The 22,809-nt window shown below is 31.6% G+C and overlaps 2 protein-coding genes and 1 long non-coding RNA gene across 3 annotated transcripts; 2 read left to right on the forward strand and 1 right to left on the reverse strand.

Annotated features, from left to right (window-relative positions):
- The first annotated feature begins 330 nt into the window (after positions 1 to 330).
- Positions 331 to 2,674, forward strand: LOC145824521 (uncharacterized). Its single transcript, XR_014366106.1, has 2 exons — positions 331 to 1,276; positions 2,378 to 2,674. It is a non-coding gene; the product is annotated as an uncharacterized LOC145824521 (long non-coding RNA).
- A 6,066-nt stretch (positions 2,675 to 8,740) lies between these two features.
- Positions 8,741 to 12,564, forward strand: LOC114273974 (uncharacterized). The gene is made up of 2 exons (XM_082924442.1): positions 8,741 to 11,199; positions 12,427 to 12,564. The coding sequence occupies exon 1, from the start codon at positions 8,893 to 8,895 to the stop codon at positions 11,137 to 11,139; it is 2,247 nt and encodes a 748-aa protein (XP_082780568.1). The 5' UTR covers positions 8,741 to 8,892; the 3' UTR covers positions 11,140 to 11,199; positions 12,427 to 12,564.
- On the reverse strand, positions 12,380 to 22,809 carry LOC114273975 (uncharacterized). Its single transcript, XM_082924443.1, has 6 exons — positions 22,694 to 22,809; positions 21,699 to 21,810; positions 21,215 to 21,385; positions 15,034 to 15,075; positions 14,673 to 14,723; positions 12,380 to 12,699 (listed from the first exon to the last, which is right to left on the reverse strand). Exons 3-6 carry the CDS (start codon positions 21,381 to 21,383, stop codon positions 12,473 to 12,475), a joined length of 489 nt encoding a protein of 162 aa, XP_082780569.1. The 5' UTR covers positions 21,384 to 21,385; positions 21,699 to 21,810; positions 22,694 to 22,809; the 3' UTR covers positions 12,380 to 12,472.

A 22,809-nucleotide genomic window follows, 5' to 3' on the forward strand; every position in this document is an offset into this window, starting at 1 on the left:
AGGACCATGATTTGAGAAAATAGAAAATAGTAAAAAAAAGACAAAAAAAAATCATCACACTAATAAAAGAGAATATGGGGGAGATGGCTAAAAAGGGACCAAACCACTCTCTCTCTCTCTCTTGTAAAGGAATATAAAAAGGAGGGGGTGGATGTTTTATCATGAAAGGGAGACACACAGGTGATAAAAAAAAAAAAAAAAGAGGAGGTGCTGGAGTGGGGTTCAAAAGGTGTAAAGAATATTAATGGTAGAAGGAAAAAAAAAAACACAGCATCTTTTTTTTTACTCTCTCTCTGGCCTTCCTCTCAGCTGGTTTGTGGAAGCACAGTTGATCACGATCTTAAAAAAAAACTCTTCCCTTCCTCTGGGCTCTAAAGGAACATTTATCTCAAATAAACCATCCATTTTTCACTGTTGCCATTGCGCCACCGTGACCACCAGTGAGCCATCTGAATCGTCTTCACCTCCGTGCTTCTGCTACCAGATTCCGGTGTGTCATCTGTAACAGCAGAGAGTGAAGAGGAGGAACTAGATCATCATCTGTTGACTGCACCAAATGGCGATGTGGCATTCCTGCAGGAAAAACCATTTTTCCAGATGGATGATTACGAAATTTATTCTAAGATTGAGCAAATTTATGCATGTGTCTTCCTTCAAGGATAACCAGCTTCTTTCCCCCTGGTTATTTTGGCATCGTGGACAGGAATGTATGAAGCTCATTTGTAGGACAAGAATTGCTGGAATGAATCACAAAACAAGAAAGGAAGACAAGTGGTGCTGGTTTTGTGGAATCCTAATGAAATGATGCAGTCTATCTTGGTGCCTATGATGATGAAGAAGCTGTTGCTCAAAGACAAACAGCCTCTCTACTGGTGGTTTGAATGGGATGACGTGACTATGTAGTTTCTAACAAGCTTGTGTTAATTAGGTTAAATGGAATTAAATCACAAGCTATCCGCAGTTTTTGTACTAAATTGAGTGATACTGTCTCAAGTGAAATAGAAAAAAAAAAAAAAAAAAAAAGCATATGGAAAAACAACATATCTAGTCACGAGTCACGACATTTAAGATAGTTCCAAGGGGAACCGAAGGAGCTGTTAGTGTTGAGGGAACCGTTGCTGGAATTCTAGCATCAATTCTCCTTTCTTTCGTTGGTTATCTGATGGGTGAGTTCTTGAGGCCAAGGTGAAGAGTTTGGTGAGAGCAACATTTTGATCGGTGGAGATCAAAATCTGACAAAATCGAAAATTTGGATTAGCTTTTCTTCATACTTGAGGTAGGGATTTTTTCTACACTTCTTTATGTACTTTTATTTGATTATATGGAGTTTAGAGTTGTATATAATTTAATTAGAATTTTTGAAAAATTTGTGATTTATTTGCTTAAAGGAGAAATTTTGAGAAAAATAAAAGTTGATGCCCAAATTATGAAAGTGTAAACTTGGAATATGTTTGTAAGGTTATGAAAGAGCTATGTTTTAAATTTGAACAAAAACGGACTTCGATTCGATCGGTTTTGAAATTTTTACCGTTTTGTGACCAAAAGAACATTTTTAAAGAAAACAAAGGAATTACGTTTAACTTTTGGAGCTTTTGATCAAAATAGGATGTCATAGTTGAATAATGCTTGGAGAATGAGTTTGGAAAGAAAATGATATTTTCTTAGGCATTAACGGTATTATTTTGCTTAATGTATCTATTGGAATGAAACCGACACAGTTAGAAATGGACCTTGAGAGGTTACCGGACGTGATTGTGATATGAAAACTAGTGTAGTTGTTTATATTTGATGAAATGTGGAATAGATTGTATTTATCAGAATTTTTGGAATTTAATTGTTTAAATATCTGTTTAGAAATATCTGTTTTGGGCTATCGGTGGAGGATAGTCACGATTGCTGTAGGAATGCATGAGACTTAGGTAAATTGAACCACATTCCTTATTTGTTGCATTGGACATTGCATTACATTCATTTCATTGGAAATGTATCTATTTTTGAGAAATGTTTGGAAATGTATCTATTTGCGAAAAGATGAATACTTGGTGAATCTGGGTAGGGGGTGTGGAACCGCGCGGTTAGGTGTCGAGCCTTCTAATTTACTGGTAAAAATGACAGTGATAGTACATTAGGGCCTACTTGCAGACACTCACCTAGAGATTCACAGAGCCTGTATTCATGTAACAGATATGGTTTAAAATGGAAATGGTTTTATATCTGTTGTTACATCTCAGCATTGCATGTTTTATAAAAAGAGAGATAAATTGTTTTATCATGAGCATGGCATGAGCATACTCCTCTTTAATCTTGTCATGGTTCATATGTTGCGTAGTATATCTCTACTGGGTTGTGGCTCACCTTATAAGGAAAACTATTTCAGGTACAGGTGTTATGCCTCCGCTAAGGCATTGACTTGGGAGGACTTGGAGCTGAGGCTTCATTTTTGTTTTATTGTTATTTGTTGAATGTAAGCTCAGGGTTGTATTTGCGTTGAATTGAAACTCCATTTTGTGTAACCAAGAATGTTCTTAGATAAATTTGTAAGCCTGTAGGGCACTTATTATGTAGTTGGCTTCCACTTCATACTTGTTGTAAAATATATGCTTGGGATTGGAACTGGGGCATTGAGATGTGAATAGCATGTATTTGGCATTTATGAAATAGTTAGTTATACATATGTGTTTGTCTATCAAGTTGATTTTGTAGTATAAATAGATTTACCCTGCCGAAATTTTTGGGGCGCTATAACCCTCATCTCAAAAGGTGGTGGGGAGTGCCAAAAATAGATTGCCCGAATATTACAAAAGCCTGAACATTTAATAAGTTTTGATTGGTTTGAAATAAAAGTATTTATAATTTTAAGTGAGAACAATATAAAATTGAAATTACAACACAATGGGAAGTCAAAAAATTATTTATTAAAATGTTGCATAGAAAAATACAACTCCATGTAGTTATAATGATTTTTGATTTTTTACGTTGATTTGTATTTTGTTTTATAATTTATAATTTTAAATTAATCAATTTTTTATTTTTTTTTATAATTTTAAATCAATCAAATCTCGAGTCAAACACTTTTATTAATCAAGCTCGAATTGAAGAATGAGTTTGGAATGCAACGCGGAACAAACTCGAATGGGTTGTAAATTGTAATGCAACAGACTGGTATTGCCAAAGAACATATTAGTTTATTTAATAAAAAAAATTACAATTGTATTTTTTAAAAAAATCATTTTTTTTTGACAAAATGATAAATTAAATAGGTTATGATTATCAAATCAAATCTAATTTTTTATGTGGATAATATACACAAAGTGTTTGACAGAATAAATGGTTTGAATTATTAAAACAGACTCCACTGACCAAAACAACACCCTCTTGGACTGAAAGGAATCTACCTCCTAAATTTAGAACACTTTTTCACAGTTCAGAGAATTTTAAAATCAATAAAATATCAAGTTAAGACGTCACATAGATTTGTCCAAAATCAATAAATAATTTTTATAAATATGGAGAAAATTGTATCAATTAACGGGACTGAAGAGTCAGGGTACAAGTGTTCTTCTAAGTAACACATGCTTGAAATAATAGTGTTTGTATGGTTTGATTTTTCAAAAACTACTTTAGATGAGTTATTGTTTATTTTTAGTGATTTTTTAAAAATATTTTAATCAATTTGTATGAACTTTTATTTATTTATAGTGGATTCTTTTCTTATTTCAGTTAAATTGTTTTACTTTTTAGATGTATCTAATCTTGATACATTTAAAAATTAAAAAAAAATAATCAAAATATGAAGAAAAAAATTTCAATAAAATCAAATTAAAACTGAAAACTTAAACCAAATAAAGCTATAATTTTCTGTCGTGCCATTAACGGCTCCTGTTTACATTGTTAATATTTTATTTTATATAATTTGATCCTATTAAAAAATTAGTGGACATCACCAAATAAGAATCTACACCTGTTAAAAATTCATTGCTTTGAGAAGTTTAAATCATTTTATTAGGTAATAATTTTTAAAAACATTTTTTGAATTTTTTTGAGCAAATTCCTTTTACTTTTAAATTCACTTACTCTAGATATAATTTAAAAATAAAATAATTTTTAATTTTTTTCAAAAAATTCGCTAAACACAAATATATATATATATATTGAATACATTTTTATTTTTTAAATTTCTTTTATTTGTTGAATTTTTTTTAAAAATTTACTGTTTAGGTGTATTTAAAAAAAAATGACTAAATTATGAAAAAAATTCATGAAAGACAACAAAGTACGAAAAATAAAAGTTGAAACTATTTTTGAAAATTTAAAATCATACACACCGAAGGTTGTTTAGTGCAAAAAAAATTATTTTTCTTATAAATTTGTGAAGTGACTTTATTTATAATTTTTTTTTAAGCATCACTGTTTTAGAGCATCTCTATCCGTCTACTTATATTTTATCTTAAAATATCATTAAAAAATCCATTCCTTATTTTAGGAATTACTTTTTTATTTACCTCCCCCAACAAACTCTATATTCTTTCTCTATTTTATTTACCTCCCCCAACAAACTCTATATTCTTTCTCTATTTTATTAAAATAATATTTTTAATTATTATGAAAGCAAAGCAGCAGCACTTTCTCTATTTTTATTAAAATAATATGTTTAATTATTATGAAGGCAAAGCAAAGCAGGAGCACATGGAAAGCAGTAGCAAAGCAGAACGGTCGACCGGCCAGACGATCGGGCGACCGACCGGTTAAGCCAATTTTGTGCTTCTTTTTCTTCAGCTACAAGGCAATCACAGGACATCGGGGGGGACGTCCAGGGGACGTCTGGGATGACATCTGGAAAGACATCCCTTCACGTCTTTTATCAGATATAAGGGAGTTACAATGACTCCCCACAAATAGGGAGTCACTGTAGCAACACTTATTTGGGAGGTTGTTTAGGGGAACTGATGGAGGTGTATTTTGGGATTTCAATCCCTTAAAATATGTATGGAGTGGGTTTAGGGAGACTGTTAGGGATGCTCTTATATCCTTAATAATTAGACCTTGTTTGAAAATTAATTATTTTAATAATTTTTAAATTTTTTACTAAAAAAGTATTTTAAAAAATAAATTAAATGATGTAATAATTTGTACTGACTTTTTAACTTTTTAATTAAAATAGTCTATTGATAAATAAGGTGTTAGTTGAAAGTTTGAACCCATTTGGCATTTTTATTGGGTCATCGATGGAATGGGCCGGGCTTACTCGGCCCGTAACTATTATGTTCACGTTTCATATATTAATGAGTTTTTCGAATTTTAATCAGTCAATGAGTTAGTACGGCCCGGGTTTATTTAAAAAAAATTAAAATCATATCCTACCCTTTAGTCCAAATCTTAGGGGCTAAAATTAAACAGAATCGGGTCACACATTTTTTATTAGACTTATATTATTAAGTTATACACATTTTTATTTTATTTTTAAATAATTCATCTTATCAAATTAATTAATACCATTAAAAAATCAAATTAAAGTATAAATTAACCAAATTAACACGTTATGACAATGTTATATGTAAAAAGTTAAGAGTTAGAAAGATATCACCGGTCACTGTTAAATTCAATTTTAACAAATTGTAATTTGTGTATTTTTTTTTTTTTTTGAATTACAATTTACAAGGATAATATCGTCAATCAAATGTTAATTTTTTGTTAAAATGGTTTGTTTCCAATTTTTTGAAAAAGAATTTCAAAAAAATCAATTTTCTTGTTTTTCGTATTTTTTTGTTTTTACTGAATTTTTTTTAATATTTTAAGTAATTTTTTTTAAAATTTTTTAGACCCACCTAATATAAATACACTTAAAAAGCATAATTTTTGTGAATTTTTTTAAAAACAATTCACTAAATACCACAAATACAAAAAATATATATATAAAAATTTAGTATATTTTTCATATTTTTGTATATTTAATAATTTTTTTAAATATTTTTTCACAAATATTTTGCTTTTGTAGATACATCTAAGTAAGGTGTATCTAAAAAAGTAAAAAAAAAAAAATACTTAAAATATTAAAAATATTTACTAAAAATAATAAAAAAAAACACAAAATAAAAATTTTAATTTAAAAAAAATTGAATTTAAAAATTAAAATCAAAAACTTTTTTTGGACCAAATAATTTGAGACGAGTTAATGAAATGATAAAATTAGATTTACTCATACAGGCTTTGGGTGGGCTAAGTTCAGGGGGAAGACTCGAGTTTTAAACTTCTATCTAAAACCCTAATTAATTTTCTCTAAGTTGGAACGAGTCATAAAATGATTTGGACGAATTAAACAATTGAATTTTTTTGTTGGCAGACCATTTAATGAACCCATAGACTGGATATGGAGTCAAGCACCCCTCCCTTGACCCCATTTCGCATATTTATGAAGTCATTAAAATGAATTACAAGCCATGGCCCTCCTTCCAAGTTTCTGCACACAACTTTATTGTGCTAGCTGTTGTCATTGAACTTTTGATTGAAAAAGCTGGTTTGGTGGTGACCTTTCCTCATAATTTTCCTAGCCTTTATTTTCTCAAACTTACAATCCCACTTTGCTTGTGGTCGAATACAATATCGTGTTATTATAAATACCAAAAACGTCTTAAATTATATTATATCATCAATTGATATACTATTTAGTACACTAATTAGTACATATAATATTATTCAGTACAATAATATAGGATTTGGATCAAGTGCTATTAATTTGGTTATTGTAACATTATTATTTTAATGATAAAAAGGTAATTTTTTAGTATCATATTCAAAAATTATTCCCAACCGTTAGATCTAGACATGGGGAAAAAATAACATTTAGGAAAAAAATGCAACTTGAATAGTAAAGAATAAAATTGGATATAAAAAATGAAATAATTTTATCAAAAAATTAAATCATTTTTATAGTTTTATTTATTGTTGACATTAATTCGACTTACAATTGGACCCTATTTATTAAGAGGTCGAACTTTGCTCATTGCACGATGTGATCATCAATTAAACAGTGATGATGAAACACAATATATTGAATTATCTATCAACACATTTAAAAGTTCTCATACTAATATACGATATTGAATTATTAATTACTAATACATCTAAAAGTTTAAATTATTAGAAAGAGAGAAACTCTATAATACAAATGTGATTTGTATTATATGTTCTAATTATGATATTTGAGATTTTTAGTTATGACTTATTTTGTTATTAGTTATAATTTGACTATGACTCATTGCGATATTAATTATGACTCATTGTGATGTTGGTTATGATATATTGTGATTATTATTTAGTTATGATCGAAACGTCTTTGGTTATTGGTTATGACTCATTATTTTTTTAGTTATCACTAAAAAAGATTTAGTTATGATATTTGTGATAATCAACATCATCACAAATGTCATAACTTGTAGATGATATAGATCCCGAAAAAGATATATATATGTATAATAGCATGACCCCTTTACATATATATATATGTGTGTGTGTGTGTGTGTGACAAAGGAGGAATAGCCTGGAGGGCCCTATTTGGGCCAGTGGATCCCAGTATGGGTCCCGTTTTGATGGTCTGAGTTGTTTATTTTGTCAAACACTTTGTATATTTCATCCATACAAAAAATTAGATTAATTCGATAATTGTAATTTATTTAATTTATTGCGTTTGTCACTATAAAAATTGATGATTTATTTTTAAAAATACAATTGTTGTCTATTTTTTTGTGACAAATATGATAAATTAAATATGTTACAATTAATAGATCGACCTAATTTTTATTTTTTTTTACGAATGAAATACATAAAATGCCCGACAAAATGAATAGTTTGGATTATCAAAATGGGACCCATAATGGGAATCACGGACCCAAATAGCGCCCGTCAATCCAAATTTTGGACTAGAAGGCATACTCCTTGATATATATATATATATATATATATATCATTTTTGGGTTTGGCTTCTCTCAAATTGATCATCTCAACTTGAAAAAACGGTTGGGTTTGGTAGGTCTATTTTAGGTCCTATTTTGGTGATTAAGTCGTTTATATTTTAGGACTCGTTGAGTAAAATATTTATGTAAAAAATCAAAATGAACGGAAATTGGTAATTATATGTATGAATCAAAATGACCATTCTTAAAATTATATTTGTAATTTATTTTTGTAAAATAAATAAGATTCAAATATATCTGTACCGGTGTCTAATCCTTTTGATTTTTTGTATGAAAATTTTATTTAACGAGTCCTAAAAAGTGAACGGTTCACATCACTGAAATCGATATAAAATAGGCTTATCTAACCAAAACGCTTTCTCAAATTGAGATGTTAATTTATGAGAAGTTAACTAAAAGCATAGAAGAGAGCGATAGTTTTTGATGAATTTCAATAAAAGAATTCTTCAAGTCTTTACAACGATACATCCCTCAGATATATACACTACCATAACCATCTAACCTGACTCTAGTTCTAACTAATTCAAAATCTAACTATAGTTAGTTATTGAAGAATAGCTTACATGGAAAACTCTATATATAATGTATGGATATGACTATGAGTGCACATTTTCACAAGCTTAAGCTTAAGCATTCTCTCTCTCTCTCTCTCTCTCTCTCTCTATCATGTCCGTGAGGAGGCTGTACAATGCTTCTCTTATGGGAGCTCTGGCACGGTTAGTGCACTTATGCATGGTTGATTTGGCCATTTGTTCCTCGAACTTCACAGATCAATTAGCTCTCCTCAGCTTCAAATCATCCATCAAAAATGATCCCAACAATGTGTTGAGTAACTGGACGAAAGAATCCAATTTTTGTGGCTGGGGGGGGGGTCTTATGCAGCCGACGCAGGCAAAGAGTCACAAGCTTGCACCTTCGCAACATGGGTCTCGAAGGCACCATATCTCCTCATGTTGGTAATCTTTCTTTCCTTCAACTACTCAATCTTGGGAACAATAGCTTCTATGGTCATCTGACAGATGAAATAGGCCATTTGCGTCGCCTAAAAACCCTTTATTTATCTCATAATATGTTAGAAGGAAACATCCCATTGGGTTTACACCACTGTCAAAGGCTTGAAGGGATATATCTCGCGGGTAATAAATTTAGTGGTAGAATTCCGAAAGAGTTGAGCACCTTACCCTCTCTAAGTGTCCTTGTTCTCGGAGAGAATGAACTTTTAGGTACTATTCCACCTTCCTTTGGCAACATTTCAATCTTAGAAGGGTTTGGGCTAGAAAATAACCACATTTATGGAAACATTCCAACTGAATTGGCACAACTTCCAAATTTGAAGTTAATGTACCTTGCATTCAATTATCTCACAGGTCCAATACCTCCTGCAATTTTTAACAAGTCTTCAATGGCTCAAATTGTCTTGAATTTTAATGCCTTCTTTGGAAACCTTCCAACAAATAATGGCATTTTCCTTCCTAATCTTGAATTGCTCCTTTTGGATGACAATCAACTAACTGGAAACATCCCTTCATCTCTCTCCAATTCTTCTAAGCTCACTATGCTAACGCTATCTACCAACTTGCTTACTGGACCAGTACCAAAACATTTAGGCATTCTAAAACACCTAAAAGATTTGAATTTATTTCAAAATCAACTGACAAACGAACCAGGAAGTATTGAACTTAGTTTCCTCACAGATTTGACAAATTGTACTTCCTTGGTGGGGTTGGAGGTGCAACAAAATAAATTGAGTGGCACCCTACCCAATTCTATTGGAAATCTTTCAAACTCTTTGCAACACCTTGATGTATCTGAAAACCAACTAGTTGGTACAATTCCTAAAGAGATTGGTTCTTTGAGGAATTTGACTCTACTTTCATTGGCTGTCAATAATCTGAATGGAAACATCCCCTCCACTCTTGGAGAAGTTAAAAGCTTGCAAAGCTTGTATCTTGGCTATAACAACTTTCATGGATCAATTCCAAATGAGATTTGCCTTTTGCGCAACTTAGGGGAACTTTATGCAGAGAAAAATGAGTTATCTGGATCGATCCCAAGTTGCATTGAAAATCTTAGAGGTTTGCAGGTGATATATCTCCCTGGTAATAAATTGACCTTCATACCGTCGAGTTTATGGAACCTTGAAACTTTAAGGGACTTGAATCTTTCGTTCAATTCATTAGGTGGAAGCCTAGATCCAAACATAAGACCATCGAAAGTGTTGGAAATCTTGGATTTATCTTGGAATCAAATCTCAGGAAGCATTCCGAAAGTTATTGGGTCATTTCAAAGCCTAACTTCTTTGAACCTGTCTAGGAATTCATTCTCAGGACCCATTCCCAACACAATGGGCAATTTGATAACATTGGATTACTTGGATCTTTCATACAATAATCTATCTGGACAAATACCTAAGTCTCTTGAAGCACTTTCACATATCCAATACATGAATTTCTCTTGCAATAAGTTGGCTGGGGAGATTCCAAATGAAGGGCCGTTCATGAACCTCACATCACGGTCTTTCATTGAGAATGAAGCGCTCTGTGGGAATCCTATTTTGAAAGTGCCACCATGTGCAAGCAATAGTTCCAAGAAGTCGATGATTAAAATTGATCTTCGATATATTCTTCCTGTCATTACATTGATGCTAATCTTTTCTATTGGTGTGTATGTTGTGAAAAGAAATCATGGAAACAATGTCCAAAGTCAAAATCTGATAGATTTATATGCAACAACGGAGCATAGAATGATTTCATATCTAGAGCTTCTACGAGCCACAGATGACTTCTGCGAAGCCAACTTGCTTGGAGTAGGAAGCTATGGTTCGGTATACAAAGGTGTACTTTTAGATGGGACAATTGTTGCCGTTAAGGTTTTAAATTTGCAACTTGAAGGAGCTTTCAAAAGTTTTGATATAGAATGTGAAGTGTTGCGAACAACTCGACATAGAAATCTCGTTGGAGTTATAACGGCATGCTCTAATCCTGAGTTCAGAGCATTGGTTTTGCAATATATGTCTAATGGAAGCCTTGAAATGTGGGTATATTCTCATAACTCTTGCCTTAATCTCCTTCAAAGGATTGGCATCATGATTGATGTAGCATTAGCTCTGGAATATCTCCATCATGGTCAATTAGAGCCTGTGGTTCATTGTGATTTTCAAAAATTTTAGCTGAAAACAAGACTGCAATACAAACTAGGACTTTAGGTACCATCGGCTATATCGCTCCAGGTAAATGTTTTAATTACCTTTATGTACTTTATATTTCTCATTTGACAGACTTGTTAAAATTCAATTTTCTATGCATTTCTTATTAGTTTGTTTGGCATGCGTGTCTTGAATGTGAATTTTATGTTTTTAAATTCGTCGAAGAAATACCTAGATGGCTTTTGTTAAATGTCAATATATTGCTTTCATCAAGAACATAATGTCAAGTTGAGATAGGTACAGGCTTTTCAATGCAACTTTAATGTTGAACCACATGCCTACTATTGACACTATTTACTAGATTAATTAGATTACTAGGTTAAAGGATTATCTACCCAAAAAGAAAAAAAAGCAGAAAATATGAGGCAATGGATCATTTTAGAATAAAATACACTAGGTTCCTAAAATATACGTTGTGTGATGTTATTTTTGTCATTCAAATTTTAATTTTGTCAATTTTATTCCTAAAGTTTTCAATTTGAAACAAATTGGTTTAATTTCAAAGGGTTTGTTTAAATCATTAAACTAGTAATAACTACAATTATAATCCTCGAAGTGTGTTTCATGTCACTTATTTTCCAAAAGTCTTCAATTTTGTTGATTTGGTCACTAAACACCAATTAAGAAGACAAAGCATAGCCTTACAATGCTATTGGAAAAAATTGATAAATTTAAAACTTTAGAGATTCAAGTGCTATGACACGCATACTATTGGTACCATAGATGAATTTATATTATTATTTTGTTAATGTTTAGACCGTTGGGTGAAATTGGAGAAGTTTGACTCAAATTTAAATAACTTTATTGACAAAAATTCAAATTTGGTATATTAAAGTGACACAAAATGCATATTTTATGGATCATAGGTGTTTATGTTATCCATCATCTTAACCAATTTTGAAATAAAATATTTTCCCTAATTGAGCTACCTCCTTAAAATACTATATTGAGCTACCTCCTTAAAATACTATATATCATCTATTTTTTTCGCCGTTTTATATGACCAGGATACTTGGCAAGATGTTAATTGTTTTCATTAATTTTTTGTCATAATCATCTTCAAACAAGGAAGTCAATTATAAGTATCCAACCTGCTCACTTTCTTGCACATTCTGTAAGACTCTCTTTTGAAACTTAATGAAATATCTATGCTGTTTTCGTTCTCAAAAAAATTATAAGTATCCATATAGATGGCAATATAAAATGGTAATAAAGATCAATGATATATAACAATTTTCATATTTTATACAGAGTATGGCTCCGAAGGACGAGTCTCAACAAATGGTGATATATATAGCTATGGTATGATGCTTTTGGAAACATTCACAAGAAAGAAACCCACAGATGAAATGTTCTCTGCAGAGATCAATTTAAGGCAATGGGTGAGTGCATCACTTCCCAACAAAATTATGGAAATAGTGGATGGTGGTTTATTGAGGATGCAAAATGGCAGTGACATGGTTGCCTCACAAAGCATTCTTCTTGCTCTTTTAGAGTTGGGTTTAGAGTGCACCAATGATATACCTGCGGAGAGAAGTGACATTAAAAAGGTTCTTGTCAAGCTAAACAAGATCAGAAAGCAACTCCGTCACATCCAAAGTATTTGACATGCTGATGCAGAGTGTTTGGTCATAGAGTTTTCTAAAACTCATGGACAAACATAGCAAAGGCAGAAGGTACCAGAGACGTGAGTTAGTTTGTGCTCAGAATGACGTAAAATTCAGTCGAAACACTGAAAATAACGTCACGATCAATATCCATCTATTTGTCATGGCATACAATGAATTTCGGTCAAATTCTAATATTTAGGCCTCCAATTTCGCATCTTCGCTATTTTTAAAAATAATTGATTCGTTAATTACTTGGTGTAGACGAATCCGTTTGAGATTAGATTTGTTCCAAAATATGTAATTTTTATTCTAGTTTCTAGATTTGAGATTAACTCTAATCTTTCTATTTTTGGTAATTTTCATATTATCTTTGATTTAAGCTTGATTAATGAGTATTACCTTAGCTTATCTCCTATTGTATTGGGGCATGTTCTCTCTATAAATAATGGTAGTGAGTTTTAAAGCGAGCATCTTATTTTAAGAGAAATAATATGTTCAAGAGAGAGTATATCGTTTATGAAATTTGTAGTTAATCTTTGTATTTGAGTTTCATCTCATTATTCTACCTTGCATACATGCACGTGCACATGTACATACACACACATACACTAGCAATATTATATGTGTATGTATTCTATTACAAAATTTCGTAATATTAACTACAAAATATATAATATCATCACAAATTGGAGTAACAAAAAATTTCGTAACCAAACCACTAACTTTTGCAACATCAATCACAAAATTTTAGACATTTTGTAACAAGATTACATATTTTATAATTAATGTTATTATTTCTTTTAATAAAATTGCACATTTTTGTGTTATCCTTTATTTCAGTTGTTCCATCCTCTTGTCCCTAGGTAAGCCCTTTCGAACATCTATGAAAATAGTAGTGTTTTTTTTTTTTTTTTTTACTAATTTTTTTTAAGGAGGTGATTGCTAAAATCAAATATTATTATAGTTTGTAAGAATACTAGTGAGTGACCCATGTTTGAAGGCACTCCCACCAAAAAGAACTGATAATACTAATTGCAAAGTAATATTCTACAAATATATAAATTAAGTTCCATAAGTAGTAGCATTTGAGCATATGAAGAAGTCCCCTTTTCTCCCTTCCCTCCAAGAGTACTATCCATTTACCTGTTTTTGGGTAGAGGTTGATTCTTGAGAATTGTGACACTCTTTTTCAAAATTATAATGAAAGATCTCCATTACATTATTGAAGAATTTGTAATAATTTTTTATAAATTTAAAATATTGATAAATTCTCATTATTATTTTACAATTCTTAGACGATATAATGGAGATCTTCCATTATAACAATGAAATGGAGAGGATCTCTGCCTGATTTATGACCAGAACTTTCGCATCAAAGTTTTACCATCCTAAGCAAAATCTTGTACAAAATACCAAAGAAGTCCACTTCAATAATGCTTTTGGGTACCAAAGAAGTCCTCTATAGAGTACTTTGAACAATGAAGACAATTTGTTTAGAGATGATCATTTACTGTACCCCTTCAAAAAAAATATATATATATTATTCAAAGGTGCGCTCAAATAACAAAAACATAAAACTTAAAATGGACATCAACACAACATTTTTTCATAATCAATCCAAAATATTTTGTAACTTCACATCTAATAAGATTCAATTGCGAGCATTCAAACTATTTAGAGCAAAAAAAGGTAAGCTACCAATTTTTGTACATCCCTAGAAGATTACATCCCATAGTTGCCAAATTTTGTGGTCTTTCGCATTATCCAACATCCAATTGATCAATGCAATTGAACCAATCTAATGAAAAAAACATAAGAGCAATTTCAGAGCTTAAAAACAGTTAAAAAAGATATTGTTCTAAAATATAAGCAAAACAACTAACGTACCTTTACAGTGCAATACAAAGCTAGATATTGGGTTACTTCTTCTCTCCGCCACTTTTGAGAATGAAAAAAATGCAACAAAAATTAAAAAAAGTAAAATAAATTAGAAAATCTATATATTGATTAAAAAGCAATGTATTTCGATAATCAAGCAAAACAACCAAACCAATGAAATATTTTTAACAAATTTATGGCTCAATAATGAATCAGCCAATTCACAACTTGATTTGTAAACCCAACTAATTGCCACCTTTAAGAAAAATTTGTGAACCAAAACCCAACTAATAAGCACTTCTAAGGTAAAGACGGGATATGAGTAAATTATGTTTAATAAAACAACCAAAAACTTGGTTAAGGGGACAACCTAAAAACCACTTGCAACACCTACTACTCCCCCTCTTCCCACCTGCAAAAAACTTGGATTACTAGTTTATAAACAAATGCAGATATGGTGAGAAAAAAAAAAGAAAAAGAAAAAACCAAAAATGTGACTAAGAAACAACTTTTTTTTAAGGGGATAAAGCATGAAGACATCAACATGAGAAAAAGTATATGTTTACAAAAAAAAAAATTAACATCCACAACAAAAAACATGATATACATTCAATATACCTTGTATCAAAATACGAAACTGTTGCCAAGTAAGAGTTACACTCACACAATTTCAATAAAGAGACACACACACAAAGACAGTGACAATTATTGGCCATTGGATTACACAAATACATCCTGACCATTGAATTCTTTAATTTTGAAAAATTGGACACCGGAACAACCGGTTGACCATCTCCAATCCAATATTAACGTATTCTCTCTCTCTCTCTCTCTCTCTCTCTAGTTTCACTCTTTCGTCTCTCCCGCTCCCTCTCCCCCTGCTACTCCCTCCTTTGAGTGATCTCTTCCCTTGCTCCTCTCGCTCTTTTCTCTCTCTACTACGCTCATTCGTCTCTCTTCGTCTGGCTCGATTGACTGTGGGTTCTAAGTGGTTGTTCGGTTTAAAACCCTAAACTAACCTAGTGAGCCTCCGTTTGGTTTCTGATAAAACCAAAGTTTTTTTTTTGAAGAGCAATCAACAATGTATGCCTCCCTCTGATTATTCTGAAACCCTAAACCCTCTTCTAAAACTCTCGTCTTCCCTATTTTTTACTCTTTGGATATTTCTGAAATCATCCCTCTTCTAAAACTATACTCTCTGATTTTTACCCTATTTGTTGTCTCTAGTGTTTTATCTGGATTTCTATTCCAGTGTCTCTTGGCTCACACTAATTCAAAATTTGTACTGAAGCAAGGCTTGGTAACGATTTTGTTCTATTTTGCTATTTATATATCTCGGTTGACATTCTTAATGAAATAATCCATTTTTACATTTATTAATATAGTATTTTGTAACCATATTGTTGCTTCCATGACTTGTTCGTGAGTTGTTGCAAAATATTTTATGAGAAATTTTGGCATTAAAATTATAGGACTAATTATGTTATTTGAATTTTGATTGCATTTAAGATGTTTGTAAAAATGCTTAGTTTGTTAGCAATTTAAACAAATGTATTTTGGAACTATATTTTCATTGCATTTAGATGTTGAAAACTTGTAATAGACTATTCCAATTTATATTTAGTGATATTCACATGAAGCAACTATAACTTACGGTGGGACCTCCCAGTTTGTAAGTTAGGGCAAATAGTTATTCCAAGTGTTTTTGATAATGTTTGGTACTTCTTGTTCTAGTTGAATTAAATAGCCATCTCAAGTAAATCATTTGTTTGATTGGTTTTTAAATATATATATATATAAGCAAAATTAGTTCACATACAATAAAAATACTTCCAAAAATGCTAATCGAATAGTGCTTTAACTTCACTTGTATCGTTGTTTAAGCATGAGCAGTTGACAAGATAACAGGGAAGAGACTCCAACCAATAAAAAAGTGTGAAAAGCTAAAAAGAATTGAAGTATATGATTTTAATTTTATCTAAAAAGCAATCGACATGAAGCTTATGTTTAATAAAATGAATTTGCTCCGCATACTTTTTTCAAAGTGTAATGATGCTAAGATAATCCATGAATTACTGTCTTTCCTCTAAGCGTGGATGCTTTCCTAGCCACCATGAAAGATTATTGTGAAACTTTAGGATTGAAGTAGTGGAAAGTGGGAGAAAGGGAAATTTTTGATTTTTTTTTCCCCCCTGCTTTGTTTAGCATGATAAATGACAGTGTTGGAAAATGTAAGATTGTTAAATTTAGTGTACAACCCATAGCAACATGGTGAGTTGCTTTTCAATTTCTTGCAAAATATACATAAATGTTTCTTGCAAAAAATAAAGAATTTTTTTTTCACTATTTTGTCACTTTTGATTTCCAGTCTTGTTACCATGTGCACCTTATATCTTAACCATTGAATCTTCACAAACTAATCTAAGCCATTGAATAATTTAATGGAAAAAACTTGAAACCTTCTTAACTACTAGTTGTCCTGACTGAAAAGCTCTCTCTCTCTCTCTCCTCTCTAAGAAAGCCCTAACGTTTTTCTCCCAATGCGACTCAGACAATTTTCTCTCCCTCCTACGACGCTACTCAAAAGACCTTCCTGCAAAGTCGAAACTCTTCCATCTCCATTTTCTGCAACTTAATCTAATATATACGTTGGTCCATTTTGTGAGCCTTATTCCAATTATGTGCTAATATAAGACGCAATTGAAGACTGTGCATCTTCTTGTGTTCTTTTGCTGATATATCCTCTCTCTCTCTCTCTCTCTCTCTCATTGTGTTATGGTACATTCTGTGAACTCTTCTTTGCTTGTTGATTTTTAACTTCTTTTAAGTTCATTGTTTGTGGGGTGAAACCCATATGACCTATTTATTATATCTTTTACTATCCCTTCATTTTTCTTCTGTTTGGAAAACTCTATTCACTTTGATTTTTATCCAATTTTGTCTCTCATTCTTCATATTATTTTAGAATTTTGAACATTGGGCTAGTGAAACTACAACTTAAGGCCTCGTTTGTTTGGGGTTATAGGAAGTAGATTGGGATTGATAGTGAGGTGGGACTACTATATGGGGTGTTTGTTTTGAGAGATGGGGAGGGGACTACTAATGCCTTGGTATTAGTAAAGGCCTTGGAAGGAGGATTCATAGTGAGGAGGTAGAGATGGTATTAGAAAAATAGTGAGGGGATTAGAAATTTTTTTATTTCTTTTATTTTTTATATATTGGGAATTTTTTTTTTAAATATTAATGTTTAATTTTTAAATTTTTTTTATTTCTTTTATTATTTTATATAAAAATAATTTAACAATTCCTCACTATCAATCCCCTCACTATTAATCCCCTCACTATCATCCACTCCATTCTATCTCTGAAAACAAACGGGGCCTAAGGGTTTTTTCCAAACTTGGTAACGATTTTAAACTATTTTTCCCTCTAGTTTTTAAGATATTTGAATTTGATTGGATTTAAGCTGTTCCAAACTGTTCTAAACGATTTTTTGATCATAGTTAAGATAATCCGAAGAATGAGAGACTTTTCGAAACTATTCCAAATTGGATTTTAAATGGTCTTTTTCAAATTGTTCTTTGAAATTTGATTGCATTTAAGATGTTCATAAAAATGCATTAGTTTTTTTTTTTTTTTTTTTTTTTTTTTGGGGGGGGGGGGGGGGGGGGGTGTTATCAACAAAAATAAACTTTAGTGAAAAGCATTTAGAGAGGAATTTGAATGTGCTGATCTGTTTACTTACTAGAAAGAAGATAAGTAAATTTTTTTGGTAAATCTAGTGTTAAGTATGAGATCTTTCAAATGATTTTGGGTACCAAAAATGGTTAAAATCTAGCTCACTGAAATATATCAAATATATCTTGGATATCCAATGATCAAATATATCTTAACAGAATTTTTTTGAATTTTGGCTCATTCAAAACCTAGCACATTGGTGGGGGAAAGCATTGTGCTTCACATTAATTTTTTATTAGTAGCATTCATTTCTACAGATCAATGTTTATGTGAGATGTAATAACTTTAAAATCTTTTTCATTCTTCTTTTTTAACCAATCATTGGATTATACGCAAATAATGCATGCACGGATTAGGTTCCTTTTGAGTTTTCTTTTTAACTGTAATGGTTTTAAATTATTTTCGTTGAAAAAAAAAATCTGAAAATGGTATTACTTGAGGTACTTGTTCAATAATTTCATTGTGAAGGATTTGGATTATTTGATCTGCTTGAATTTTATGAGTTTACTATAAACATTGTTGTGTTGAATATATTTTTGTGAGTAGTGAGTGCTTTGTGTTGCGTGTTCTTTTGTGCATAATTACATACTCATTAGGCACACACCCATATTGAGTGTTTTTTTCCCTTGGTTAACAACACTTACCTGGTGACACAAACTATGATCACCCATTAGGCATACAACCCTAACAAAACATGCACACTTTGTTCATTTCATGAAATCAGGCATAAGTGGGAAATTCTTTTAGTTTAGTTTGTTCAAAGACTTCAGAGGTGCAATAATATTTGCTACAATCTGGGTTATGCTGGGTTTACAGGTGCAATTTTACATGGGGGAGACTTAGGATCTTCCATTTTCAATTATCAAATGCACACATAATTGTTATACAGAATTTGTCACAAAAACAATATGAAAACAACATGCTTGAGCAATCATATAATTTAGAATAAATTTTATGAATGAATTTTATATTTACATGGCATTACTCGTTTTATTTTCCAACAGTGCCCTTTTGAAAACCTTATCAACGAAAAGAGCTCCGCAATTCGTAGTGCTGATAGTGTTTTGTTTTATTTCATGGTCTAAAACCAAAAATGACGCAAAAATACAAAGACTATGGTCATTCCCCAACAGAAAATCTACTTTCTATTCTAGGAATTGGAAGAGGTTATGGTCTATCTTTTTAGCCCTAGTTAAAACTCAAAACATATTTTTCAAAACATGGGGACTTTAATGTAATTGCGGATCCAGTGGCAATGATTGTGGAATATATATTTTAAAAATAATAAATTATCTGTTTATATTCAATCTATAGAAAATTTATTGCTCAAAGTAATCTTGGATTGGATTTATATGCAGTTTCACAATATATGATGAAAGTAAATGTATTACTTCAAGAGCTAAATGACTATATTTGTGTGTTTGTGTAGATGGTTTGTTAATGTGAAAGGATATGTGCAAAATGACATTCATAATATATTATACCCTCTCTCCCCATAATCTTAAATTTCCTTAAGCATTGTCTTATTTTCTAACTCATTTTCATGTTCTATTTTCTTTTGTCACAGGTCCTCAATTTCACCATCTTTAAATAGAAATAAAGGTATACCTCCCTCCCTCCTAGCAGTAGCACTGACGAGTGTGCTTATTTATGTGCGTTCGTTTTCTTTGTAATTCATATCAAGGCACTGGCAGCTGTGCCAATTTATTTATTTGCTTGTATTTTATTTCCTTTAATTGATATCAGAGCACTGGTGAGTGTGCCACTTTATTTCTTTGCTTTCTTTTAATTTATAGCAGGGCACTGGCAGATGTACCAATTTATTTATTTGCTTTCTTTTAATTGATAGTAGGGCACTTGCTAGTGTGCCAATTTATTTATTTGCTTTCTTTTAATTGATGGCAGGGCACTGGCAGGTGTGTCAATTTATTTGTTTGCTAGTATTCGCTCTCTTTTAATTGAAAGCAGGGCACTGACGGGTGTGCCACTTTATTTCTTTGCTTGTATTTGTTGTATTTTGGAACCATATTTTTGCTTCAATCTTTTTGAACAAGAAGTATATAAACCAAAGCTTAATTTTTCTTTTTCTGTTTCTTTTTTTTTTTTCTTCTAATTTTTTATCAACAATTAGATAGCTACATTTTTTTTCTTCTATTGAGAAGACAGTGAACTTTAATATACACACGCATGCACACACAAAAATGGACAAAAATTGAAGCCATGAGTATATGAACTAAGGTAAAGAAGAAAAATAAAATTGAATACAATTGAAGGAGTAATGTTGACTTTAATCATAGATTTGTGTCGGATGTAGTCCCCCAACCACCCCTTTCAAAAAAAAAAATTTTTGATAAGAAAAGAAAACAAATCAGCACCTGTCTTTGGTAATAGGGAAGTCGTCATGGAGTCAGAAAAGAAATAACAATTCTTTGAAGATGGGGTGCGGAATTTCCCAAGTTAAGTACTCATACTAATATTGACAAGAAATATATCACTATTCTAGTTCATTTGTATTAATTTATTAAAATGTAGAAAATTTAGGGGGAAAAACAAAATCTCACCAATTTTACAATTTCAGAATATAGATATTTGGAATTTTACCTTCAAGTTCCTACGAAGTGTCAATCCGACAAAATTTGGAAATTGGGTTGGCTGTAGATGATTGGATCGTTCCATTTAACATTGTGAGATGTAAAATTGATATGAGAATAGTATTTAAGGTAAGGGAGCTGTTTGGGTGTGCAACCCGTCAAAGGTTGCACAACATATGCAAAATAAAAGAGCAATACATATTCAATTTGTCGGGTACTCACCATAAGCGGGAGGAATTGCAATAATTGCCTGAGCTCTAAAAGGCTCACCCGTATCTACATCTGGTTCAGTGCATGCCGGTAAAAGAGATTCGATAATGGCCTTTAGTTGCTTTCTCTGTATAGATATTTCTCCTGGCGCAGATGGAATTAAACCTTTGTTCCTGGCCATATCTATCATCGCAGGGGAGAACTAGAAAAGGAAAAAATAAAATAATTAAAAAAGCACAACTTAGTACGTCCAAAAGAAAGATCTTGGGATTGCACATGCTATCCCAATTTTAACACCAGTTATGAAACTATCAACAATATGATAAATATATGACAGGACAAACAAACAGAAAAGAAATAATAATTGATCCAAGCAAAACAAAAGGAGAGGCTTAGAAAGTGATTTCTCAGAAAACTAACACATGAAGAAAATCAATTCCGTTTTTAAATAGAGATGGGGGGGGGGGGGGAAAGTATCAAGTCAAGGACATCTTACATCCTGCCAAAACCCGAGGATCACCGCCGAAAGGGTAGAAGTCTATACCAGCTGACTTTACAAAAGTAGAGAAGTTAACATGAGTTGCCAACCTAACATGATGACCAAACTCCTGCAGATAAACGTAGAATCGGTTTAACAACAAAATAACAGCACTAATGATATAAATAAATAAATAAATAAATAAAATAAGAACAACAACAACTAAAACTACTAATAATGATCTGTTCTTCCCCAGGAAGCAGAGGGTAGATGGCATTAACATGAAGTACCTGATATTACTCAGTGAACTGTAAAATAAGCCATTTTATTAAATATACTGTGAAGAATTAAGTCAAGACATATATTACAATTCAATTTTCTAACAGTGCTTAGATTCAGCAAAAAAACTAAATGCAGAAAATGTCAATTCAAAAACAGCAGCTGGACAACTAAACTTTTACATGCACTCATGCACAATGAATCAAAAAGTGAAAACTAAAAATATTCAAAATGCACAACAACAATCGTCATATCAGCTCCAAAAGCCATCCCAGTTTGTTCCAATCTATTTGATTGTTACAAGAAAGAAGAAATAATGGTTATAGCTTTGAAAATTGCAAGTGAAATTTATATGTGCATACCTCTTTTCAACATATAGAAACATTTCTTTGGCATATTCAATTAGACAGGACATCAGTAAAACATATGAAAATAATGCTTAAATAAATCAAATCTATTTATTGACCATCAAATCCAAACAATGAATTACAACAAACAAACCACATCAATTCACAAAACAATAACAAATAAACTGTGTTGAGAACATACACCCTAAAACTTTATACCCAATCTTCGATCCTTATAACCAAATCAACATTGTACCTATGTTGAGCAGATTATTAGAGATGGCTGATTGAAAACCCTAGGAGAAGATTCAAGATTGTAAACCCTAGGAGAAGAATCGACGGGAAGGAAGAGAATACAAAACTGCGATTGTAGACAGTGGTGCTCACCTTAGTAGACGATGATGCTCGCTCTCGCCGGTGCAGACGATGGTGGTGGCGGTGGAGCTTCGAAATCGAGAGAGAGAACTTTGAAATCAAAGTCGAAATTGCTCTAAGATGAACCT

This window comes from Camellia sinensis, chromosome 4, assembly GCF_055761805.1.
Source record: "Camellia sinensis isolate YWXY chromosome 4, ASM5576180v1, whole genome shotgun sequence".
In the NCBI taxonomy this organism is placed as follows: Eukaryota; Viridiplantae; Streptophyta; class Magnoliopsida; order Ericales; family Theaceae; genus Camellia; species Camellia sinensis.